General features: G+C 35.8%; 1 protein-coding gene across 1 annotated transcript in view; it reads right to left on the bottom strand.

The window, feature by feature from the left end:
- Window positions 1-20,460, bottom strand: part of LOC106102063 (protein prickle-like) — a gene marked incomplete at its 3' end in the record, with an annotated part of 78,162 nt that overhangs the window by 36,124 nt on the left and 21,578 nt on the right. The window contains exons 3-5 of the mRNA XM_013281469.1: window positions 10,259-10,781; window positions 7,018-7,131; window positions 6,679-6,807 (exon numbers count right to left, since the gene is read on the bottom strand). Of these exons, the coding sequence (XP_013136923.1) occupies window positions 6,679-6,807; window positions 7,018-7,131; window positions 10,259-10,781 (766 nt within the window). The remainder of the gene's footprint in view (window positions 1-6,678; window positions 6,808-7,017; window positions 7,132-10,258; window positions 10,782-20,460) is intronic.

The following is a 20,460-nucleotide window of genomic DNA, read 5'->3' as shown; positions in this document are numbered from 1 at the left end:
AATGGGGCTACTTCAAAATAAACTCTATACATAATGATGTTGCAAAAACAAAAATATCGAGAGGACAAAATTCCTGCGCCGAGTGCATTAAGTTTGCCCAATTTGGACCCCGGCGGCGGCGTCTTTGTACAGATCCGCGGTAGAGATGTAACGACGGCGGCGCGGTAACGAGGCCGCTTACCAAATACTTTGAGATTACTTTAATTCACTCATTATACTAAATATCATGACAACAATTATGTTACGAAGTTTAAAAAAATTGATGTTGCGATGAGAAGGTCATAAAAATGACTGGATTACGATACCTATCGGTAATTTAAAATTAAAATTCATAATCTACATTTAAAATAATGGCTGATAAGTGCCGGTGTTAGGAAGGGCAAACAAAAAGGGGCGATATCAATGAATCACTTTAGATATACTTGTTAACTACATCTATCCAAAGCATGGTAAAAGGGTGTTGTGTAAATGTCTCCTAGGGAGCTACTAGCGCTAACCGGTATTATGGCTGATGGTAGTCCATATCAAACTTTCTTTACATAACATTACGACAAAATCATAAACGTATTGTTTTAAAGTAAATTGTTACACGCAGAGAAATTCTGAAAAAAATGAGAGCAATCATGGGACAGGTGGGATTTACAAAAAAATCACCAGCTGAATTTGAATATCATAGTTTTTACGTTGACAAAAAGTGTCCCTTCCCTCCCCTCCTTACTCCCCCGAGTCTCCGCTAATTCAATTATTGCCACCGCATTGAACGTGCACTTTTTTGTGTGTAGTTGCACACTGCACACTGCACATGTCACGCACGTGCTCACCGCGACCCGGTTACAACTTCAAATCAGCTGTTATTTTAAATAAAAAAAACAACGCTAATTTTTTTTTAGCCAAAAATCCTGTTTAAAGCAAACGACATATTTAATTGAAATTTTATATTTTTATGACATTTTGAATTATAAAAACTTCGTATTTTTATAAGAATATTAATATTATTAAACAGGTATTTTTATCATTATTATGCCCTTGTCTCTACCGAGGTGGAGTATATGCTGCTTCCGTATATCTCTATCAAACGTAATATCTGAATTCACTGCTTTTTAAACAAGTCGACTTTCACACAATCTAGTCTTTGTCTACCTTTGTACTATAGTCTGTAGGGCAGGTATTCTATTAAGTACAAATATGAAATTATACTCAAGCCATACAATATGAGCTTCATAATTCCCATAACACGACATCTGTGTGTATCCGAAGTGATTAGATACCGATTACTGATATGGTAATAGAGACAAGACAGTAACAGAGTGACAGGCCCCGGGCGACACACGCTAGCCTCTGCAGTACGTGGTTTCTCACATCATACTCTATTCTACTTCATTCAAATATAAACACAATTACGACAATCGTCTTTTATACCCGTTACTTTTACATAGTAGTTAATATATCCAGTAAATACTGACCTTTATATACTGGAATCAATTTCCCAAACAGGCAAAGATGTTACAGTTCAATAAACCAATCTTTAGTAGAAACATTTTATTCTTTGATTTAAAATTCATTTTAAAATTGTACGTGCCATGCTAGACCCGCACCGCCCGGGTCCGGGGCAGGGGAAGGGGAAGGGATGGTGTAAAACGCGAGAGGAATTCCTTTCTTTAAGCGCGTGTTCCCGGAACGCTAAATATAGCAGTTTCATTCATGACGCAGTGATGAATGGGCCGCTTTGCTTCTTACCACGACCTAATAACTGCTAGAATTTTACAAAAACTGCACTTAAGAATGTATTACAAAACAGCACAGGATTATACGATAGACTATATGACGTTATCCTTAAACCTCATTTTACTTAAATGAAAATGAAAACTCGATAAATGCAAGTAATGATAAAAGGGGAGTAATTTTGAAGAATCAGACCACAGAGTGGAACTAAAATAAGGTTTTCTGAAATCATTCTGATCAATATTTGTCAATTGTAACTAATTTAGTTTAATTAATTTTTAGTAATGATAATGAGGCAATTTTTGTAAATGTTTCCGCGTGTTGCCGACGTGCTGCAGACGCGTCGCTGCATTCGCCGTGAGACTTCAATATTACAATGTCGTAATGACACGATTTTATTTTCCATTATTTTAATTCATTGTTTGTTATAAATCGACACAAAAACTTAAATTAAAATCGAACTGTAACAAATCACGAAAGTATTGAGACTAAGTTCACATTATAAGTTAAGTGTTTATAGCAATGGTTTTTATTAACAAAAATAATTTTAAATAAAAAGTTTTTACTAGAAAACTGTTCTTTGATGATTATTTGTAAACTTGTAAGTCATATCGAACAATAGCAACAATAGTATTAGTAAACAATAAAACAAAAGGGCAAAATAAGTCGCATGAAGGAAAACAAACAAACGCCACGTCGCCCAGCGACCTCCGCACAGCGCGGAGCACGTACACACTACACAATGACCGTAGATACAAATGCTCCGTCTGACGCCTCTAGCCCACATAATGCAATGAATGGACGCTACCTGCCCGCTGCCCGTTCCCACGCCTAAACTACAGAATTAAGAAAAAATATACCTCTACGAAGAACAAAAATCATTTTCACACCTTCGAGGAAAGGCTTTAGCTCACGCTTTTATAGCCGATGTAAAATAATAATGAATACGTAAACTATCTTTGGTTTACATATTAGGAGAACTTGCTTGTAACGACATCTAGTTGATGTGATAAACTATTAAATTACAGCGCTTGAACGCCATCTAGATAAGATATCTAACACCTTCAAATAAGTTTCGCTAAAGCGACATCTTTTGTCGACTTTCAGATACAGCTCAAATTTAATAATTTTTTGACGAACTAAATTAGTGTATGTTGATGTGCAACAGATGGCGCTATTATCAAAATGAAGACAAAAATGTTGTAAATAACAATTTTGGAAAAAAAGGTACGTAACTTTTCGATGATAGATATAAATGGATTTTTTTTGAAACTATTTCTTTTAAACAAAATCAATGCCTAAAAAAAAGAACGAAACGAAAGGACTCAGGTGATGAGATCCATAACACAAAATGTACAACGGTTGCTAATTAGTCCAAAAAAAACAAGAACGGTGATGAGAATTTTTCAAAATGTTTGATTTCTATATTAATGCTAATTTCAGGTTTTATTAATAAAGGTACATAAAGGAACTTATGCGATATTTCCCGTCGTATTTATATCTGTGAGTTTAAATAATTTTCATTTATAGCAAAAAGTTCGCGGGAACAGCTGTTTGGGAGTTGCGAATCCCCCCAGCGATAAATCTAGGTTTGCAATAAACAACTCGCCAACGCCATCTGTTGGCAACATGTAGTCATTACTCAAAGCTATAAATCAGGCGCAGCACACGAGAGGGCGCCACAAGTTGTGCGATTTATCTTCAGCGAAAGTAGGGAAAGATTGTGTTTATGAGACTTTTGCTCATTTCTGGGAAACGTTAATATCCGGAAGTCCGTAAAGATTTTCATAACAATAAAAGATACGGCACGTTTTGCTAGAATCGTAACAAAGTGAAATAAAAAGATGTTAAGCCCTTTTAAATAGTAAAATTTATGAAATTTATCACAAATTATAGATTCTTTATTGAAAAAATAGGTAAAGTTATAAGTACCTATTTACTCCGTGAAAACTCGTGTAACTACCACCTTATTTACGATTGGGAATTCGACTTAAACCACTTAAGATTGTAACGTGTTTTTTATGTGAAACTAAAACATGTTTCAAAGAGTACAGAATATCTTCACCCTTTTATCGGCGGAGTCAATTTAACGCGCTTGTCTAAAGCGCGCCGACCACACGTCTCACGCGCTCTTGTAAAATTATATTTCCTACACATCATTCTTTGATAGTTATTTAAAACATGCAGTGGTCGTATTACGCTGGCAACTGCGAACTTTTTTAGAGGGAGTTTAGAATTTAAGATAATCGATAGAACTTCACTTTTTTAGGTTCACTAAATAATTAAATTTGCCTTGTATTTCGTATTAACATTCTTGGTTTATTTATCTTTATTTATTAACATTCAATATGAAAACGGTATAGACGAATATGTATAGAAACACACAATCTAATATGGGTGTAGATATATGCCGATTTGTAAAACGTTTGAAGTCTTACCTCTGACACGAGGGATGCATGATGACGACAACAATGAGGGGATGAGATTACCACTTGCTTTTTACTCGTCAATGTAAGATTTCTTACAAAATGACGAGCGGACTATTCGTGGAACAGTTATTGTTTACACATATACACATGACCTTTGGGATGGGATACTAGTAGTATTTTTTTATTTCAATAATGCTTTAATATAAAACGGGCATTTTATTTTTAAGTTATCTACTCCGGTCCCTGGAGGTTGTAGAAACTTTAATATTTAAATTAATTCATTTATTTAGGCTACAATTTCTGGACTCTAGGGGGGAGCATAGACCTCTGTCTCAGACGGTGTCCACACAGGTTAATTGCAGGGAATACTCTACTATTATTACACGTAGAGAAAGGTGTAATAATATTATTAAAATCTCAAATGAGTTTATATCGATTTTTTCTTAAATTTGAGCATCACCTGGTAAGTAATTTTAAATGTATCGTAATGTTGCTGTTTTCTATCACATTTGAAATATAAACAGCATTAACAATAAACTGTACAGTGAGCAGTTAATCCATTAGCGAGCTCTGAGATCGTAAACATACAGCTTGCCCTCGCTGCACTCTACCGACAGTAAGCAGTAAATTTAAACTTATTTTCTTAAGTTATTCGTTAGATATGTTTAAATATTAACTTTACAACCGCAAATTACTCTTGTGATATAAGATAATAAAACAAATCAGATAGTTCATAAAAATTTGAATCAAATCAAGTAATACCTCAAAGATACCGCTAGAGGCTAAATTTCCGTTTCCAGTACATTAAGCACTAATTACTCCGCGACTGAGGGCAGGGGGAGACGCGTGGGAAGGGTGGACGGGAGGAAGGAAGTCAAAATTATTATTAGTTTCTTTATAACCCCGTAGTAGCATCGTCACGAATGAACCAATTTTACGCCAACCTTCTCCTGATTTTATTGCGCTGTCACGCTAGATGTCGCTGTCACGATTGTAAACTTTAATGGACTATTACATTATAGAAGTTGTAACATTGACTAATATAATGCACTATTTCTTAAATTAAGGCTTCAGTGTGCCATTGAATAATTGTAAACGAATTACTTACTAGTTAATGTAAAAGCGAATGTTTAGAGGGATTTTTTTAAGGTAAACTTTTGAACAGATCTCGATGAAATTTGGAATAGATGAAGAACAAAATCTGGAAGAACACATAGACTACTTATTTAGTTTTTTTTTTCATTCCGCGCAGACGAAGTCGCGGTCGAGAGCTATACTCAGTAGGTATATCACAATATACCAAAAATTACACTGAAATACTCAGTTTCTATTAATTATAATTTTACTTTTTTCTTTTAATATTTTTAATTTTGATCCTTCTTTCCCTTTTTATTTCATCTTCCGTTTTGCATAATTAATATTCATAAGGCGAAGGTTTCAGTCAAAAGTCGAAAGTTATAATTTCAAAGGCAAAGTTTGCTGCCTCACAAAAATGTTATAAATCGAGATCAGTAAAAATTGTTCGTAAAAATTGTAAGAAAGTTTGTCAATTAAAATAAATGTAGAAATTAGCAAAGCGACGGAGCGAGCGCCCTCTGTGTTGAGTGGGGAGTTTGACTACATTTGGGGGATGAAAGCAATCAAGTTAATTACATTAATGAATTTTGAGTGTTTTTTTCAAGTATTTGTTAAAATAATCTTATTCTGGTTTCAGATACAAATAATACTTATTTAATTATAATCACAATAGTAGTACTTTTGTATCTTATGTAAAAGGAAATGAAAATTCATAACGTCGATGTTAAATTCAAATGAAAAAGAGCAGTGCAATAGTTGCCGCTTGTCGCCGTCAGGTGTCGTGAGGGCGCTTTATGATTTATGTGCCGTTGAATTAAAATGTTACACCGTTTGGGAATTTATTTAGGGCAGGTGTACAGGGAAAAGAGACAGCGGTTTTTGTTACGCGTAGTACAAAATAAATTTGTACAGAGTATGTAATTTCATAAGTTATAGTAGTTTAGCGGTTTCTTGTAAACTTCGTCTATAATATTCTCTATAACAACGTAGCCTATATAATATGCCCACCAAGGCGCTCGAAACTTCGTAAATTCCTTTAAAATATGTAAATCAGGCAGCGAGGAAATTTGTCGTTGTTTACTTAAAGCTTCCGGATCTACGATAAATCGTGTCGCTGTCGTCGCGGTCGGAAGCCCGCAATGCGGCTACGGACGCGCTCCGGACCCGGCCAACTCGTCACCGACTAATTGTCCGGACGGAGGTTTTCTTTTACCCGTTATTTACTTCAGTCTATCACCTTTGGACTTTACAATGTAGACAGAATCATTGTAGGACGTAATAACTTAAAATTGTTCCAATAAATCATCAATCAGTAGGTATACTTCAAGCTTCGTTAAATCTTACATGTCCCTACTTTGGGGCTCAAAGTATACCCAAGTCAGTGACTAGGCCTTATTCTATGCTGGTTGATTTAGTTTGCAAAGCAGTACATTGGTATTGCAGTACTTACCCTATCGCAGGGCGCGGGAGCGTGCAGCTGTCGTGCCTGTCCTCGTCCGAGCGCCTCGCGTTTGCGTTGCGCGCTGAACAGCCTCAACTCCTTGCGCTCCTCGTCCGACAGCGCGTGGCAGTACCGCACCTGAAGTGATAACGTATTCATCAACCTTGTGGCATTTCTAGATTGGAGACAACTGCCAGAGACTCTAGAACACATACTCATAACTTTATCGTAGCACAACAACGTACACCTCTTGTTGCAGATGATTGCAACAACTTATGTAGTACGAAGCTAGGAGAGCAGTATGTAGGATATAGTATACAGAAGCAGTTTGCAATGTGTAGAGCGTACCTCGTTGTCCTGCGGCGGCAGTTGCTGCAACAGCTGCTTGAGGCGGTGGCGCTCGCCCACGCTGTTCACGTACGGCACCTTGTCCTCCGGCAGCGCGGAGAAGTACAGGTGCACCTGGAACACGCATCGTAACAAATCTAATAATTTACTGACAAGTCCAAAAGTAGTGTTCAAATGTAATGTGCTAATGTGTTACGACGTAACTCTACGATACGCAATTATTTGTTATTTAAACATTTATATTATAGGCCTATATTACTTGTATATTCGAAGTTTGAATCCATAAACTTGTTTCAAATCGACCGGATCTATGTGTCGATACAATTATCTCGCCTCAATGAAATAACACGTGTAACATATTATCCGTATTGCCAATTATCAAAACAGTAATACTTTAATATGTAAATATTCTGTTCGCTTTAAACTCGCTGTTTGGACGTGCAGCGGCATCTTAAGCAGCCGCATCTATTAACGGTAGTCAGTAAACACTGAACACTTCACCTGCTGTCGCCCTCTTGTAACCCTTGCCCCCACAGGAATGTACTTTCCAATCCAAAAGCTTGTAGCCCAAAATTAAAACAGTTACTATTCGTTTGTTTTCATTAGACGATAGAGTTATGTTGAGGTTCTGTATTTTGTGTGTAGTGTGAATACGCAAATATCTAAGTAAAATAAAACATTATTGGCATAGTGGCTAACATTTCATTAGAACTTGAATAATACCTATCTATTGTTAATATTTCAGAATTATCAATTCAATATTTAAAGTCTTCCGAAAATATAGAAACATAGCTAGAATTCATTAAAGAAAACAAAAGAAAATTGTAATAATATCTCCCAAAAGAATATCCAAGTAAACTCAGTAAATGAAACATTATTAATAATAATGTTTTATGATAATCCCCGCACATAATATTGTCAGTTCGTAATAACGACACGGCGGGCTAATGAAAACCCTACGTGCTCGGACTGGCGAGGACTCTGAGTTATGCTTTTCACACGAGGGTAGAGTGCTATTGTTTAAACGCACACGTGGAAAAAAAACAGTGACAGTACTGCATTATCTATCTATTCTGTCTCACTAAACTACACAAGTGTAAAACTAATATAACAGCAGCGTGCATTTCCGCTGATATAGTAAGTAGGCGCTCGTATTTATTGGCAGTGGTCAGGGGAGAGACGTGTGATTGCATTTTACCTTTCCAGGTTCGTCGTGATCGTATATGGTAGCGTTTAAGACTTCGATGGCCATTCAATACTGCGTCGTATTGAGAATATTTGCCAAGTTGGAGATGTTTGCTTTTTTAACTTTTAAATCACTAGAATTAATAAGTTGACGGTTTAGGTATTTCTTACAGGACATTACAGACGTGTAAAAGTAAAAAACAGAACATTTTGTTAAGTAATACTAAAGTGGCAATAAAAGCAGAATTCAGAACTTAGGCAATTCCAGAAGGTTGTAATGATTTATAAAAAAACGTACAGACGAATTGAGTACCTCCTTCATTTAGGAAGTCGGTCAAAGAAACTCAAACCTTCCTGTCATAACTTTGTAAGTGAACGCGACTTACTGTTTAGCTAACGGTCAACTTGCCTCAGTTACGGATGTCGTGTTTTGACAGCTTTTAACTCTGTGGTAAACCAAGACATGTTACAAGATAACTCACTTACTACTTACATTAAATATGCGTTTGAAAATAAAAATTTATTAAAAGCCATTTGCATAGACAAATAAATATTCTATGCGCAATATAAAATGTTTACGATCCCGTCAAGAAGATGGTATTATTTTTCACCCTTAAAAAATATGGAGCGACAGGAAAATACGAGTTAATTCTTTGGCTATTTGCGTAAGCACGCCGCCGTGACCTCAAGTAGTCTTGAAGGGAGCGTCTCAGGGCGCGCCCCCGGAGAACATTCTAATTTTTTGCTCCGTTGCCTCCCGAATCAAGCTTCTTATTTTTGTAGTAATTATAAATGCCGCGATCTAATTTGGTATTCAAAGCATTAAACTTTACGTCTCAAATACTCGGAGCACAAAAGGTTTTATTGAGTTTCTAGTGAAGTTTGTGCGAGTTTTATCACCTTATCGAATTGTTAAGCATTGTACTGTTTTAGTTAAGAAGTCTGTTAATATAAACAGGTGAAAGTTGTATGTACATTGTATTAAAATCGTTATTAACTTTGTGAGATTTATTTGTCGTAGTTCATGTAATTGCAACGGCTGTAATCATAAGAACTGGAATTAGGGCAATGAACGTATCATTTGTTACCTAATTCCAGACATTTACTTCTGAACGAATCCTACGCAATAGTTAATGTATAAATAATGACGGATAACAGTCGGACAAATCACATTTAGATGGCGAGCGGTAAAGGGAAAATGGTCGCTAATCGTTCGACAGCAATATGTGTGTCGAAATGATAATCGTCTTTTGTCATTTATTAAAATGCTCGGAGATAAATGACAGATAAAAGAAAAGAAACTTGCGCTTATATGTTTTATAGTAATAACTATTTATTAGGTAAATTAAGAAGTTATTTTAGCTAAAAGAGTTAAACAGAATGTCGTATTCGATTGTCGTTTTAAATTATTAAAATGGTGCGAAGCATAAATGTAGCAATCATCGAGCTGTCGACAGCAAAAGTATTGTTTGTTGTGAATATTAATAATGAGAGAACTGTTTAAAATGTTGAAAATGACTGGCTGAGCTCGAGAATAGTTCGCTACGACCGCGAACAAACGTCGAAAATAAGTAGACTTTTCAAACAATAGCTTTGTTGTGGGAACAAAGGGCTGAAGAAGTCCTAGGGAGCTGTCTCAAACGTCTATTGCGATTTTCCCACAATGGCTGTAGTTTCGATTGATGTGTCACGGGAATTTCGGCTCTATAATGAAGAAGAAGTAAGCATCGTAGAAATATAAGCAACTCGAAAATAGCTTGGATATTTTGTGGCTTGAATAACAGATATTTGAACGAGGTAGCTACGACCGTCTAGCTTTTAGAACGTGATCAGAATATCAAACGTTGGAAATTTTATTCATATAAGTAATTTATCTGATCACACAATTCTAAGCATTGAACAAGAGACAAATATTGTTAATAAAGATTTACCTATATTGAATGTGAGTAATTTAAGGCTATTTTATCTACTAGCGGAGTTATTTTCCGTAAAAATGCTGATACAAACCTAGTAGTAGTAATTTAAGGAATTTCGTAAAATTGTAATCAGTTCTCACCTGCTCAGGTCGCAGTCCAGGCGGGACCCAGGTGTATTCTTCTAACGCACATCCGGAGTCGTCGTCGCTCTGAGAGTGCCTGTGCGGGTCCCCGGGCTTCATGAGCCTCTCGGCGTGCTCTAGGAGGCCGCGTAGCTTGCCCTGTGGCGCGGGGTGGGGGGAGAGCGACATGGCGGACTGCGGGGACTGAGGAGACCGGTAGCTCTGTCCGGGTTGGTGCAGCTGGGATACACTATGACTGTGCAGCAGGTTGTACTCCGGGAAGGCCTGCCCCGGCGGCGGTTGACTGCGCCGGAAGTTAGGGTAAGAGTAAGGGTGGGGTGAGTTGCACTGGCTAGGCGCGGAGGATCCACTATGGCTGGGCTGCGGCGATGGTAGCGCGGGGTGGTCGGCAGGCGCGGGGGGCAGGCGTGGCGAGGTTAACGGCGAGGGTGGAGCTGGCGGCGGAGGTGAGGCCGCCTGCTCGTGCAGCGGTGGCGGGGAGGACCCCGTTGGCGACACCACGCAGTTGCGGCATACAGGTCTGGAAAAAACAGAAAAAGTTTAAGACTGCGGTTCAAAGTTTTAATTTTTTTTTGTACTGTTTTAAGAAATAGAAAAACATATATGCTTTTAAAAAAGCAGGTGTTATCTGAACAAAGAATCGGTTGAAAAGTTGAAGTCGGTGTCGGTCCATCAATAATGCTGTAGTCGGGATCGTGACGAGTCAGTCGGCGGTCGGGAGTCAGCAGGTCGCCGCTGCGCCGATTGATTTATCTGCTCCAAATGATTTAGCGGTTATCTCATGATTTATGCTCACTTCTTCGATTGTCCGAGATTGATGTTGTCTTTTGAACGAATTATGCAGTTTGTGTTTTTGTTTAATTTTTTATTTTTACAATATTCGTGAAACTCAACATTTAAACAAATTTCGTATGCATCGATATCGCACACATTTAAAACATCAACTAACATCCTAAACACCTCTCATATGAGATCACCTAGTAGTCGTAGTCATATAAGAACAAGAAATTATTCTGTCAACTTCGCAGAAGATAGTTTTTTGCGCCGCTGCTGGCGCGAAGATGTGCGGTTAATTTATTCTATAGCAATAATGTGTTGTCAACAACAAAGTAATTCGTTCCCAAACGTGTTACACAACATCAGCGGTGGAAAGTCGCACAAAACGAGTCGCAACAAGTTTTCTAAGCAATTAAATGCTGGCACTTTAAATGCTGGAGCTGTTAAATTAATTGACCGATCGATTAGAAATCGCACGCGTTCTTGCATTTTATCATAATCGTCTTTGTGATTATTGTGGAATGTTGTCAGGAGATGGAAATAGCGCCATTTCAACTTCTATTCTTAAGATTATTGTTAACGTTATATTCTGTCTTTAATTTTTATGCGTAAATGATTTTACAAGATACAAAATATTTTAGAAAGATCGTCGTGATCACAGTCTTATAGTCCCCTTGTATTACCTAATTTTATAAAAAGGGAATACTTTTAAGTCAAACAAGATTAAAAACACTTTTATATGACTGAAATCGATTAAATCAGAGATAAGATGCCCGTAATGCACATGATAGCGATCTCATAGTGGCCGGGCAATTAGGATGCGCGGGCGCAAACTGCCCGCTGCACCCTTTGCCCTCCCCCCGTGTCTACACTATTATACCGAGCCAAGATGTGCTAATTATAATGCAACACCAATCGCGTGTAATTTAAGCGATTAAAAACTAGCTTTTTTCCACACTGGCCGCTACATGCAGCAAAACCAAGCTGTTTTTATTTTATGTGCTTTTCTCTAAACAAAGTAAAATATCCATATTCGCATCAACACGATTGTTTAAATACTAATACTGTAAACCACATAACAGAGTCTTCTGTCTTAAATAAGATTTTCCATAGGAACTATTGTAAGTTATATGAATTATAGTACAGCAAGCATCAGGCGCAGGAGCCCCTATCTGCCTCAGATCGATAAGCGATCGATAATCGACATCAGTCGGCGTTACTCAAAGAGCGGTCGAGCTAAAGAAATGCCACTGCCACTGCCAGATCGCACCGATTACAATTAAAATTGTATTGCGCTTGTTCCCGCGACTGTACCGCAAGACAAATTATATCCAGCAATTGATTTAATATACATCTTTTATAATTAAGCATGTGATTAATGTTTTTTTACGTTTTTACTACAGAAAATACTGTTCTCTAGAAACTCATCTAACCGCTACCATTTATTATTAAACGTTAATGAATACGAAACACAATTGATGAATAGTAAGGACGGTTTATTTATTATTGGATTAAACAGTATTTCGTCTCGTACCGTAAAATAAGAATGAAGAAAAAAAAATATGTTTATACAGGTACCTATGAGTCGTAAAATGTCGAATGACGTTTTAATTTTTTTTTATATAACAAGTGATTGAAGCCTTTCCTTTTTTATTCTACCTCGTGTTTTATTTGCTTAACAACGGAAGGCCAACAGACACAATGTAAACAAACGAGCAATGGACGTTCAGTATGACGCTCACGGCGACGGGCACACGGCGGGCATTCCCACGTCGGGGGCCGAATGTGCCCCGCATACTTGCTGACTGGCTTACGGCTCTTTAGCGGAGTTAACATTTTTATATAACCTCAATCCCCGACATTACCCAGTTAAATAATGTTGGACGGTAAAGTGCTTATAGCGGCTAAATGTTTTAGTAAAAATAATTTAAACGTCATACGTGTTTGTTATACCAATTGTTTGGCGAGTTCAATGAACTCTTGTCAATGTTTTTTTTTCTGAGTAAAATGTTGAGATCAAAATAAATTGTACATGACAAATTATGGTAGCTTTTTAAGTCATTTAAACAACCAACGAAAACAGAATTTTAATCTTATTTTAAAGTATGGTATATATAAATGTATAATTAAAATAACCAATTTCATTACATGTTAATTGTTACTCACAACTTACAAAGGCAATTTTTTTCGTGACGTAAGAAGCGCTCCCCAACAATGCGCATAGAACAAAGCTACTATTAAAACAAGAAATTAATTATTATTCCGTTATAACTGTTATTAAGCAAGTTAAAGGTGATGTCAGCAATTAAGTAGCCAATTTTGTCTATTGTTGAAGTGATGTTAAACTTTCTTTATGAAAGAACAACTTAAATGTGTAATTCTTTGTTAAAGAAGCTTCGCTACTAAAGCTACTTTATTAAATTGTAGGAAACAAAAAATAAGACACATCTAAATCATTTTACGCATAAAAATAATTGAAATAAAAAAAATTATGTAATACGTTTGTCTCTATTGACTTGTACCATACACCAACCACGTGACAGGACACGATCGCATACCGCTGGGAAATTGTAATTCGCTGAAATACCGCAGCAGTATTTTTCCCTAAAGTTACTTGTACAATATCATGTATTACTTAAAAAGGTGAGAAGCAATCAGATTATTTAAACTTTATATGCACCAAAATATGTTTGTCCATAACATTTACATAGATAAAGGTATAGAAGTTTATTTAAAACTAGCTTTTGGCCGCGACTCCGTCCGCGTGAAATTTAATATATAATACAAAAGGAATGAAAAAACACAGTTTAATTACCTTTTAAAATCGGCTTCGTTGTTTTAGAGCCTATTCAGTACAATTAAACAAAGTTTTTCTCTTTATAATATTAGTATAGATTGCTTGTATCTCTAATATTCTACTTAAGTTTTTTCGGTTGTTTTCTTAAAAGTAATAAAAATTCAATTGACTTCACTACAACAATAATCTTCAATACATTTCCGAAGACATGAATCGTTTATCCATCCTACGCGTCAGAACGCGTAACTTAATTAACTAGGCGATGACAAATGATAATCGATGTCACTCGTGAATTAACCATCGGAAGTTACCGATTGGTTAATAATCGATTAAAATCGATCTAAAAACACCTAAAGTACAGTTGCATCACGCTGTGTTCCGGACTTTATCCTCGACTTGGCCTAGCCCTGTGGCTTCTGTTCAACCATGAAACTGCTCCCATACCACGCGTAGTTTCGACCGTGAACAGCTATTGTTTTGCCCTTTCATTAAATACACTCCTCTTCCGGTGAACTGCCTTCATAAATAACTTCATAGATATCGTTTGATTACAATTTATGTTATTACTAGCTGTTGCGGCTTCATTAGCATCGAATTATAAAAACTTGATTTTTTTGTTTACATTTGTCAAATCCTCAATTGCAAATGTCAAAATTACTGTCACCATTATAACGCGGTTTATAGTTTATGGTCCTTTTCATACATGAAGGTTTTTTATAATTTATATCTTTACTAATAGCGTGAAAATATATAGTCTAAAGCTCGTCGTAAGTGTTTTAATTAAAGAAAGAATTATTTAAAATTATGCTGCGGTTGTTAACATCCTGCTTCTCAAAGTAGTGTGTGTTTACGTTTTATTATATTAGTATATAGATTTAGCTTTAATAGTTAAGTAGCAATTATTGTACCGTAAGTTATAGAACTTAGAAACACTTCCGTTTAGAAACGAGCATCTTTAAGATTAACTGTTTATTTTGTTTATACAATGTAGAGACAACCAAGGGGTAAGTTTTGATTTATCAACGCCCAGTATAAGGTTAAATGCTCGATAGCTTTTGTAACTATAATTAGGGAAAGAACCAATTAAATTTTAATTCTAAGCAATTAGAAATCCGGCAGTTAACTTATCCTTATAAACGACTTAAAAATTCTTGTATAACGAGGTGTATTTAAAAATTAGCTCATTATGTTAAAGGGGTGTATTTCACCTTCAGGTTGTTCGATTTATTATGGAAACTAATATAAGAAAAACATGCCATAGAACCCTGTCTTTAACGCCGATTGATTTACGATAAGACCGTTATAATAGAACTTATATGGATATTCTAATTATGTTATATCCAACGATACCGTTTACGAGGATATGGAATTTTATTGCATAATATTTACCTATTTTAAAGCATAATTTTAAATGTTAATTGCTACCTTGCCTTAGAAATATATAAGATGTTAATTATGTAGAATCTGGCGGTAGATATACACTAAAAGGAGTATTTGTTAAGACATTTCTAAATTCTTGATCCGAGATGCTTTTCTTGATAATCTTTGTGCAACGTGGATGCTGACTGCGCGCCTCGCGTGCCTTGCGACCTCCTGAATTAGGTTATAAATTAAACAAAATACCCAATACATTAAATTCAAGTTATTTTAACAATAAATGATTTATGTAAAGAAAGGTAAACTGACAAAAGAATTTGCTAAATAGCTATGAAAGACTTCGTCAATGAAACTTAATGTCTGCCTACACTCCTATGTTAACGGCTTGAGTCCGTATTTCTCTTTACGACTGAGTATTGTTTAGCTCTACACAGACGCTATGGCTGGCTATTTGCCGTTATTTGCGTCTATTTCAAGACAATATTCGATCGAGAAAATGATCCATAAATTAAAGATTAAACTGGTTACAAGCTTGTTTATGGCTTCTGAACTACAATAGTAAATGACCGGTCTAACTTGAACCATGACGTGTGGGTTGATTTTATTGCATTCTAGTTTTTAATCAGATTATTTTAAAGTGTATATTTGAATGCAACAATACGAATAGTGTTGACGACAATTTCTTAGGTCATCGAGAATGTGGTGAGAATTTAACATAGAGACGCCATAAATATTTGTTATCGATATATCCATAATTTACCTTTATAAAACGTTCACTATAAAAATGTTAAGAAGAAAGATTTTTACAATTTATTATTTTTACGGTAGAAAAGTTACTAAAAAGCGAGTAGAGAGTTCCTATCACGCTACCATTGTAGTTATAGACTTAAACAGAGTATTTTGAGAAGCCCAGAGACATCATAGTAGATTTCCTGGAATTCTTAAAAACGGTATAACGCCTTGATAGAAATAATCAATCATGCAGCACTCCGTAAACCAATGTGAAGTTGTTACATAACGCTGTTGTCGCGGACATCTTGAATCGCCATTTTGAATTATGGCGACCGTTATTTATGGCGGCAATTTGTTACTAGAGCTGATGTCCGACTCGATTAGTTTAGGAGACACGTTTAATTATTTTAATATATAAAATACAGGTGAAATTACTGTAACTACAAGATATCAAAAAGCTATCTCATGAAGATTTAAAAAGAAACGCGTCATTTCGCAGAGTAGCTTCTAATTATTTAATTTTAAATTCACTTATTTTTCATTGTCTTTTTTTTCCTTCACCGTATTCGGTTAAATGGAATTCTTACGCCTTTTTACTAACATAAAGTACTCGTAACTTCATTTCCAAATTAGGAGACAAGGGCTCGAATTACAATCGGCGGTATCAATGGGATTTGCGGCAAAATACAGTTGGAATTACCATAAAGGTGAGGATGGGCTCATTGGTTGTCGTTTTATGCCAAATAAGTTGTATTGAAAGGGTACTTTGACATTGTTAACTGTTTTTACTCTGTTAGGGATATGTGGTTATTATAGCGTGTGTTATTGAAGTCAAGATTTGTACACCATTTCGCCTGATGAGCAGGCGTCGTGTATTTTCCAGCATTCCTTCATTTGTTTTCTTATACTTACTACATTCTACGTAACATATAAATTATAACACGGCTAAACTCACGTGATAACATTCGTACTACGTAACACTTTTAATGCTTGTATAAAATCGGATAGCTGTTCAATTTTGGTTTTTAATACTCATTTTCAACTTTACATCCCATTAACATTATTAACTACACGCATATCATTACAGGAAATTAGTTTCGGTGCACCATAAAGTTCTGTATTACGTTCGTGGAACAAATCTTGTTTTTAAACATTCGTTAATTGCCAGATAAATTTAAGATTTTCTTAACTTCATCGTTTGGAAATGCTTACAATGTTAATGTTAACCAGTTTGTTACCCCGCGGGCTCGGCGGTCGATGTATTTTATGATGATTGTAGTCGAAAATGATAATCTTCCGATTGCTCCCCGCTGTCCCCCCGCCACTACCCCAAGCCAGAGGCAATATAACCTGTCCAACACCTGCCTTGATTTACGTGACTTCCTCGACGCTGTCAAATCTAATTTACTCATTAAAAGCGCGTACACCTGTAACTAAACCGCACACTACTCGATTTTTAGTTGTGCAAATAAACAGTTGAATGGGTAGCGAAACAATCGACAATCGCAAGACAAACAGTTGTGCGATAGTTTAGTTAAAGGTAATACAAAAAGTCATCATATCTTATTATTTTGTACTAAATTTAAATGTACAGTAACTGCGGATAAAAATAATTTATTGGTCAAATAAATGTATTTTAAAACTGTTTATTTTTTACTCCTTTGTTACATCACAAACAGCTGATAAAATTATTTTTAATGCAATTTGATTATAAAATAATTTAGTATGTAGTGAAGATCTACGAAGCGTTTCCTAGAAATTGTTATTACTGACAGGTTACACTGCGGCAAGAGAGACTAACTACCGTGACAGTCGTTAAACTCACAATTATTTTAATTATTGAAAATTTTAATAGTGCAGAGATATGCGCTCCTCTTCCTGTTATATAACTGTTTATGATAACAGTTATTAAGTAACCGTCCCTTATTGCCTGCACATCGAAACTGTTACAAATAGTTTTTACTTCAATGCAATACTAAAATAATAGGACAATATTGTAGTGTCTCTGTATTTTAAAGATATCTTGATTTAATAATTGAAAAAGGACTATTTTACTCTAAATTAAAGTCTGAAACAGCCATCCTTAAGTTCCTTATTATACGTTCTTACATACTTGCTAACAAGCCTCGTTATTACGAACATGTGAGAAATTAACCACAGAGTATGCATTGTTAATGAAGTAGTTTTATGATTTATGTTAAAAACATTTGTTCCTCAGAAGCTTCTGCATGTTGTGTACATTTTACGATGTGAAGTCGCGTACAATCACGAACAATAATGGTGTAGTGAGAATTTCGGAATAGAGGCCAATGGATTGTTAACATAATAACTGTCTAAATTAAATTCCCTTTTATTGTACCGACTTAAGAATATTTCAATCCTCCTAATATTATAAATGCGAATGTTTAGATGTTTGTTAGACTTGGCAGCTTAAACTGCTGAACGAATCTTGATGGAATTTGTCTTTGAGGTAGAGGACTGTCTGGAAGAACTTATGGGCTATCATTTTTATTCCATGCGAACGGAATTGCGGGCGAAAACTAGTTTCCATAATAAGAATGGCTAAATTTTCAAGTAAAATATCATACACAGCAGATAGTTTTGTTTCAAAATATATGGAAATGACTTAAAAAAACTAAAACTTCATAATCGATTTCTTCAACTTGACTCAAGATATAAAAGTGACTATGCAGTGTACCTATTTGTATTAACACCTGACTGTTATGTGTGACTTTGTCACTTGTGCGGGTGAAATTACCTCAAGTTGTAATTGAGACGAGTGTAAGGGAAAGTGCGGAAAAGTACATCGTGTGGCGACGCCGCTTTCCACCGGAGTGGATTCAAATAACCGCGGCCAGTGTTGCCAGTGGTATGGTCTATAAATTATAGCCATGAATAAACTAAAATAGTGGAAATCATGAAATTAGGAATACAGAAGGGTAGGTAAAAATGTCAGATTTATGCCAGGGTTTGAACCTAATACATCATTAAGATCATGTGTGAGCCCGTCAGTTATGATTATGAGTATTAATAATGTTGCCCTTGTTCAGTATGTCATTTAAAATTAATCTTCATAAAAAGTGTTTAAGGTTTCAATCGAGCCGACAGAATGGCAATAAGAGAAAAAGGCAACACACGCGCACTTTACACGCGGTGCGCGGCTCGCGACCACCACCGCCCCGCCACCGCCCCGCCACCGAACAAAACGAATGTTGTTATTTAATGATAATCGAATATTTTATACCGACCGCGAGCTTTATCGACTCGCTTAATGGACTACCACAATCGAGATCTCGCCATCGTAATAAATAAAATCGATTTCAATATAAACGCGAGTCGAAATCAGCCGCACCGTTGTCGGCGGACAACTCTTTTGTAAATAATAAAAGACCGTCACACTCTATTTAATTGTAATGCCGCTTAATTAAAGCACAGTTATAATTATTTGGGATTTTTATTAGTTCCGAATTGAAGTCGGCAGAATAAATACGATTGAGAGCACAGTAAAGGCAAAAAATGACATCGAAACGATTGGATATTAACGACTGAGGTTGAGATCGTCGTGGGAGGCCGACATCTGTTTATTTTCGTTTTAGATATAAAATCTTAATGGAATCTTTAATAATTTTAATGACTAATGGTTATCATTACTGCAGCTTCAATATTAAAAAGGTGTACACGTAAGTAGAATAATTATCTCTATAATATTGGTTATTACTTATTGAATATTGATATTATCTATGAAACAACCGAGGATACTTACTCTTAGAATAAAACTATTTTTAAATTATGTAAAAGCGCAAAAATGCAGTACTTCAACCGAGTGTGAGGCAGTTGATATTTGAAATGCAAATGGTGTGTTCGCGGAAAGCGGCGCGTCAGCCGCGCTTAGCTAGTGATGCTATCGGCTTGTCGATAACTCTCTCATGTTATGCAATGCATCTTGTTCCATTCTTAACTTTAGTACGTTTGAGTGACAGCGCTTTCGCTATGCGTATACAAAACAATAGAATATAATGAATAGGAAATCTGCAATTAAAATTATAGAATTTACAACCCATGTAATATCATTGTTTGAACTAGGTTATTTTTTGATCGACTTCCCACAAGAAGGAGGTACTCAAATCGTCTGTACGTTTTTTTTATTAAAAATTTCCTCTCTTGACTTTTTATATAATTTGTAGGAACCTGTATAAATAAACTTTGTTCGATAATTTTCAATGTCTGATAAATCTATCGATATATCAAAATACAACACTAATTACATCATCAGGATTCATCAGGGAACAATTTGTGCTGTATTAATGCACGGTCACATATGCTAATGGCGACCCTATGCCTTAACTACAACATGGGACCTGCAAAACCTTGGGAAATATCAAGTTAATGTTATATTGAAGTAACGGCTCATTACCACCATGAGTGGTTGTTTATTGACAAGATTCCAATGTGTTTAGTTACTTGATTGAGGAAGTGATTTCGATTATCATTATTTTATTCATAGAAAATCTATTTA

Source organism: Papilio polytes, unplaced genomic scaffold (assembly GCF_000836215.1).
Source record: "Papilio polytes unplaced genomic scaffold, Ppol_1.0 DF823923.1, whole genome shotgun sequence".
In the NCBI taxonomy this organism is placed as follows: domain Eukaryota; kingdom Metazoa; phylum Arthropoda; class Insecta; order Lepidoptera; family Papilionidae; genus Papilio; species Papilio polytes.
Note: the sequence above shows the minus strand (reverse complement) of the source record. Positions and strands in the feature narration are given on the sequence as shown.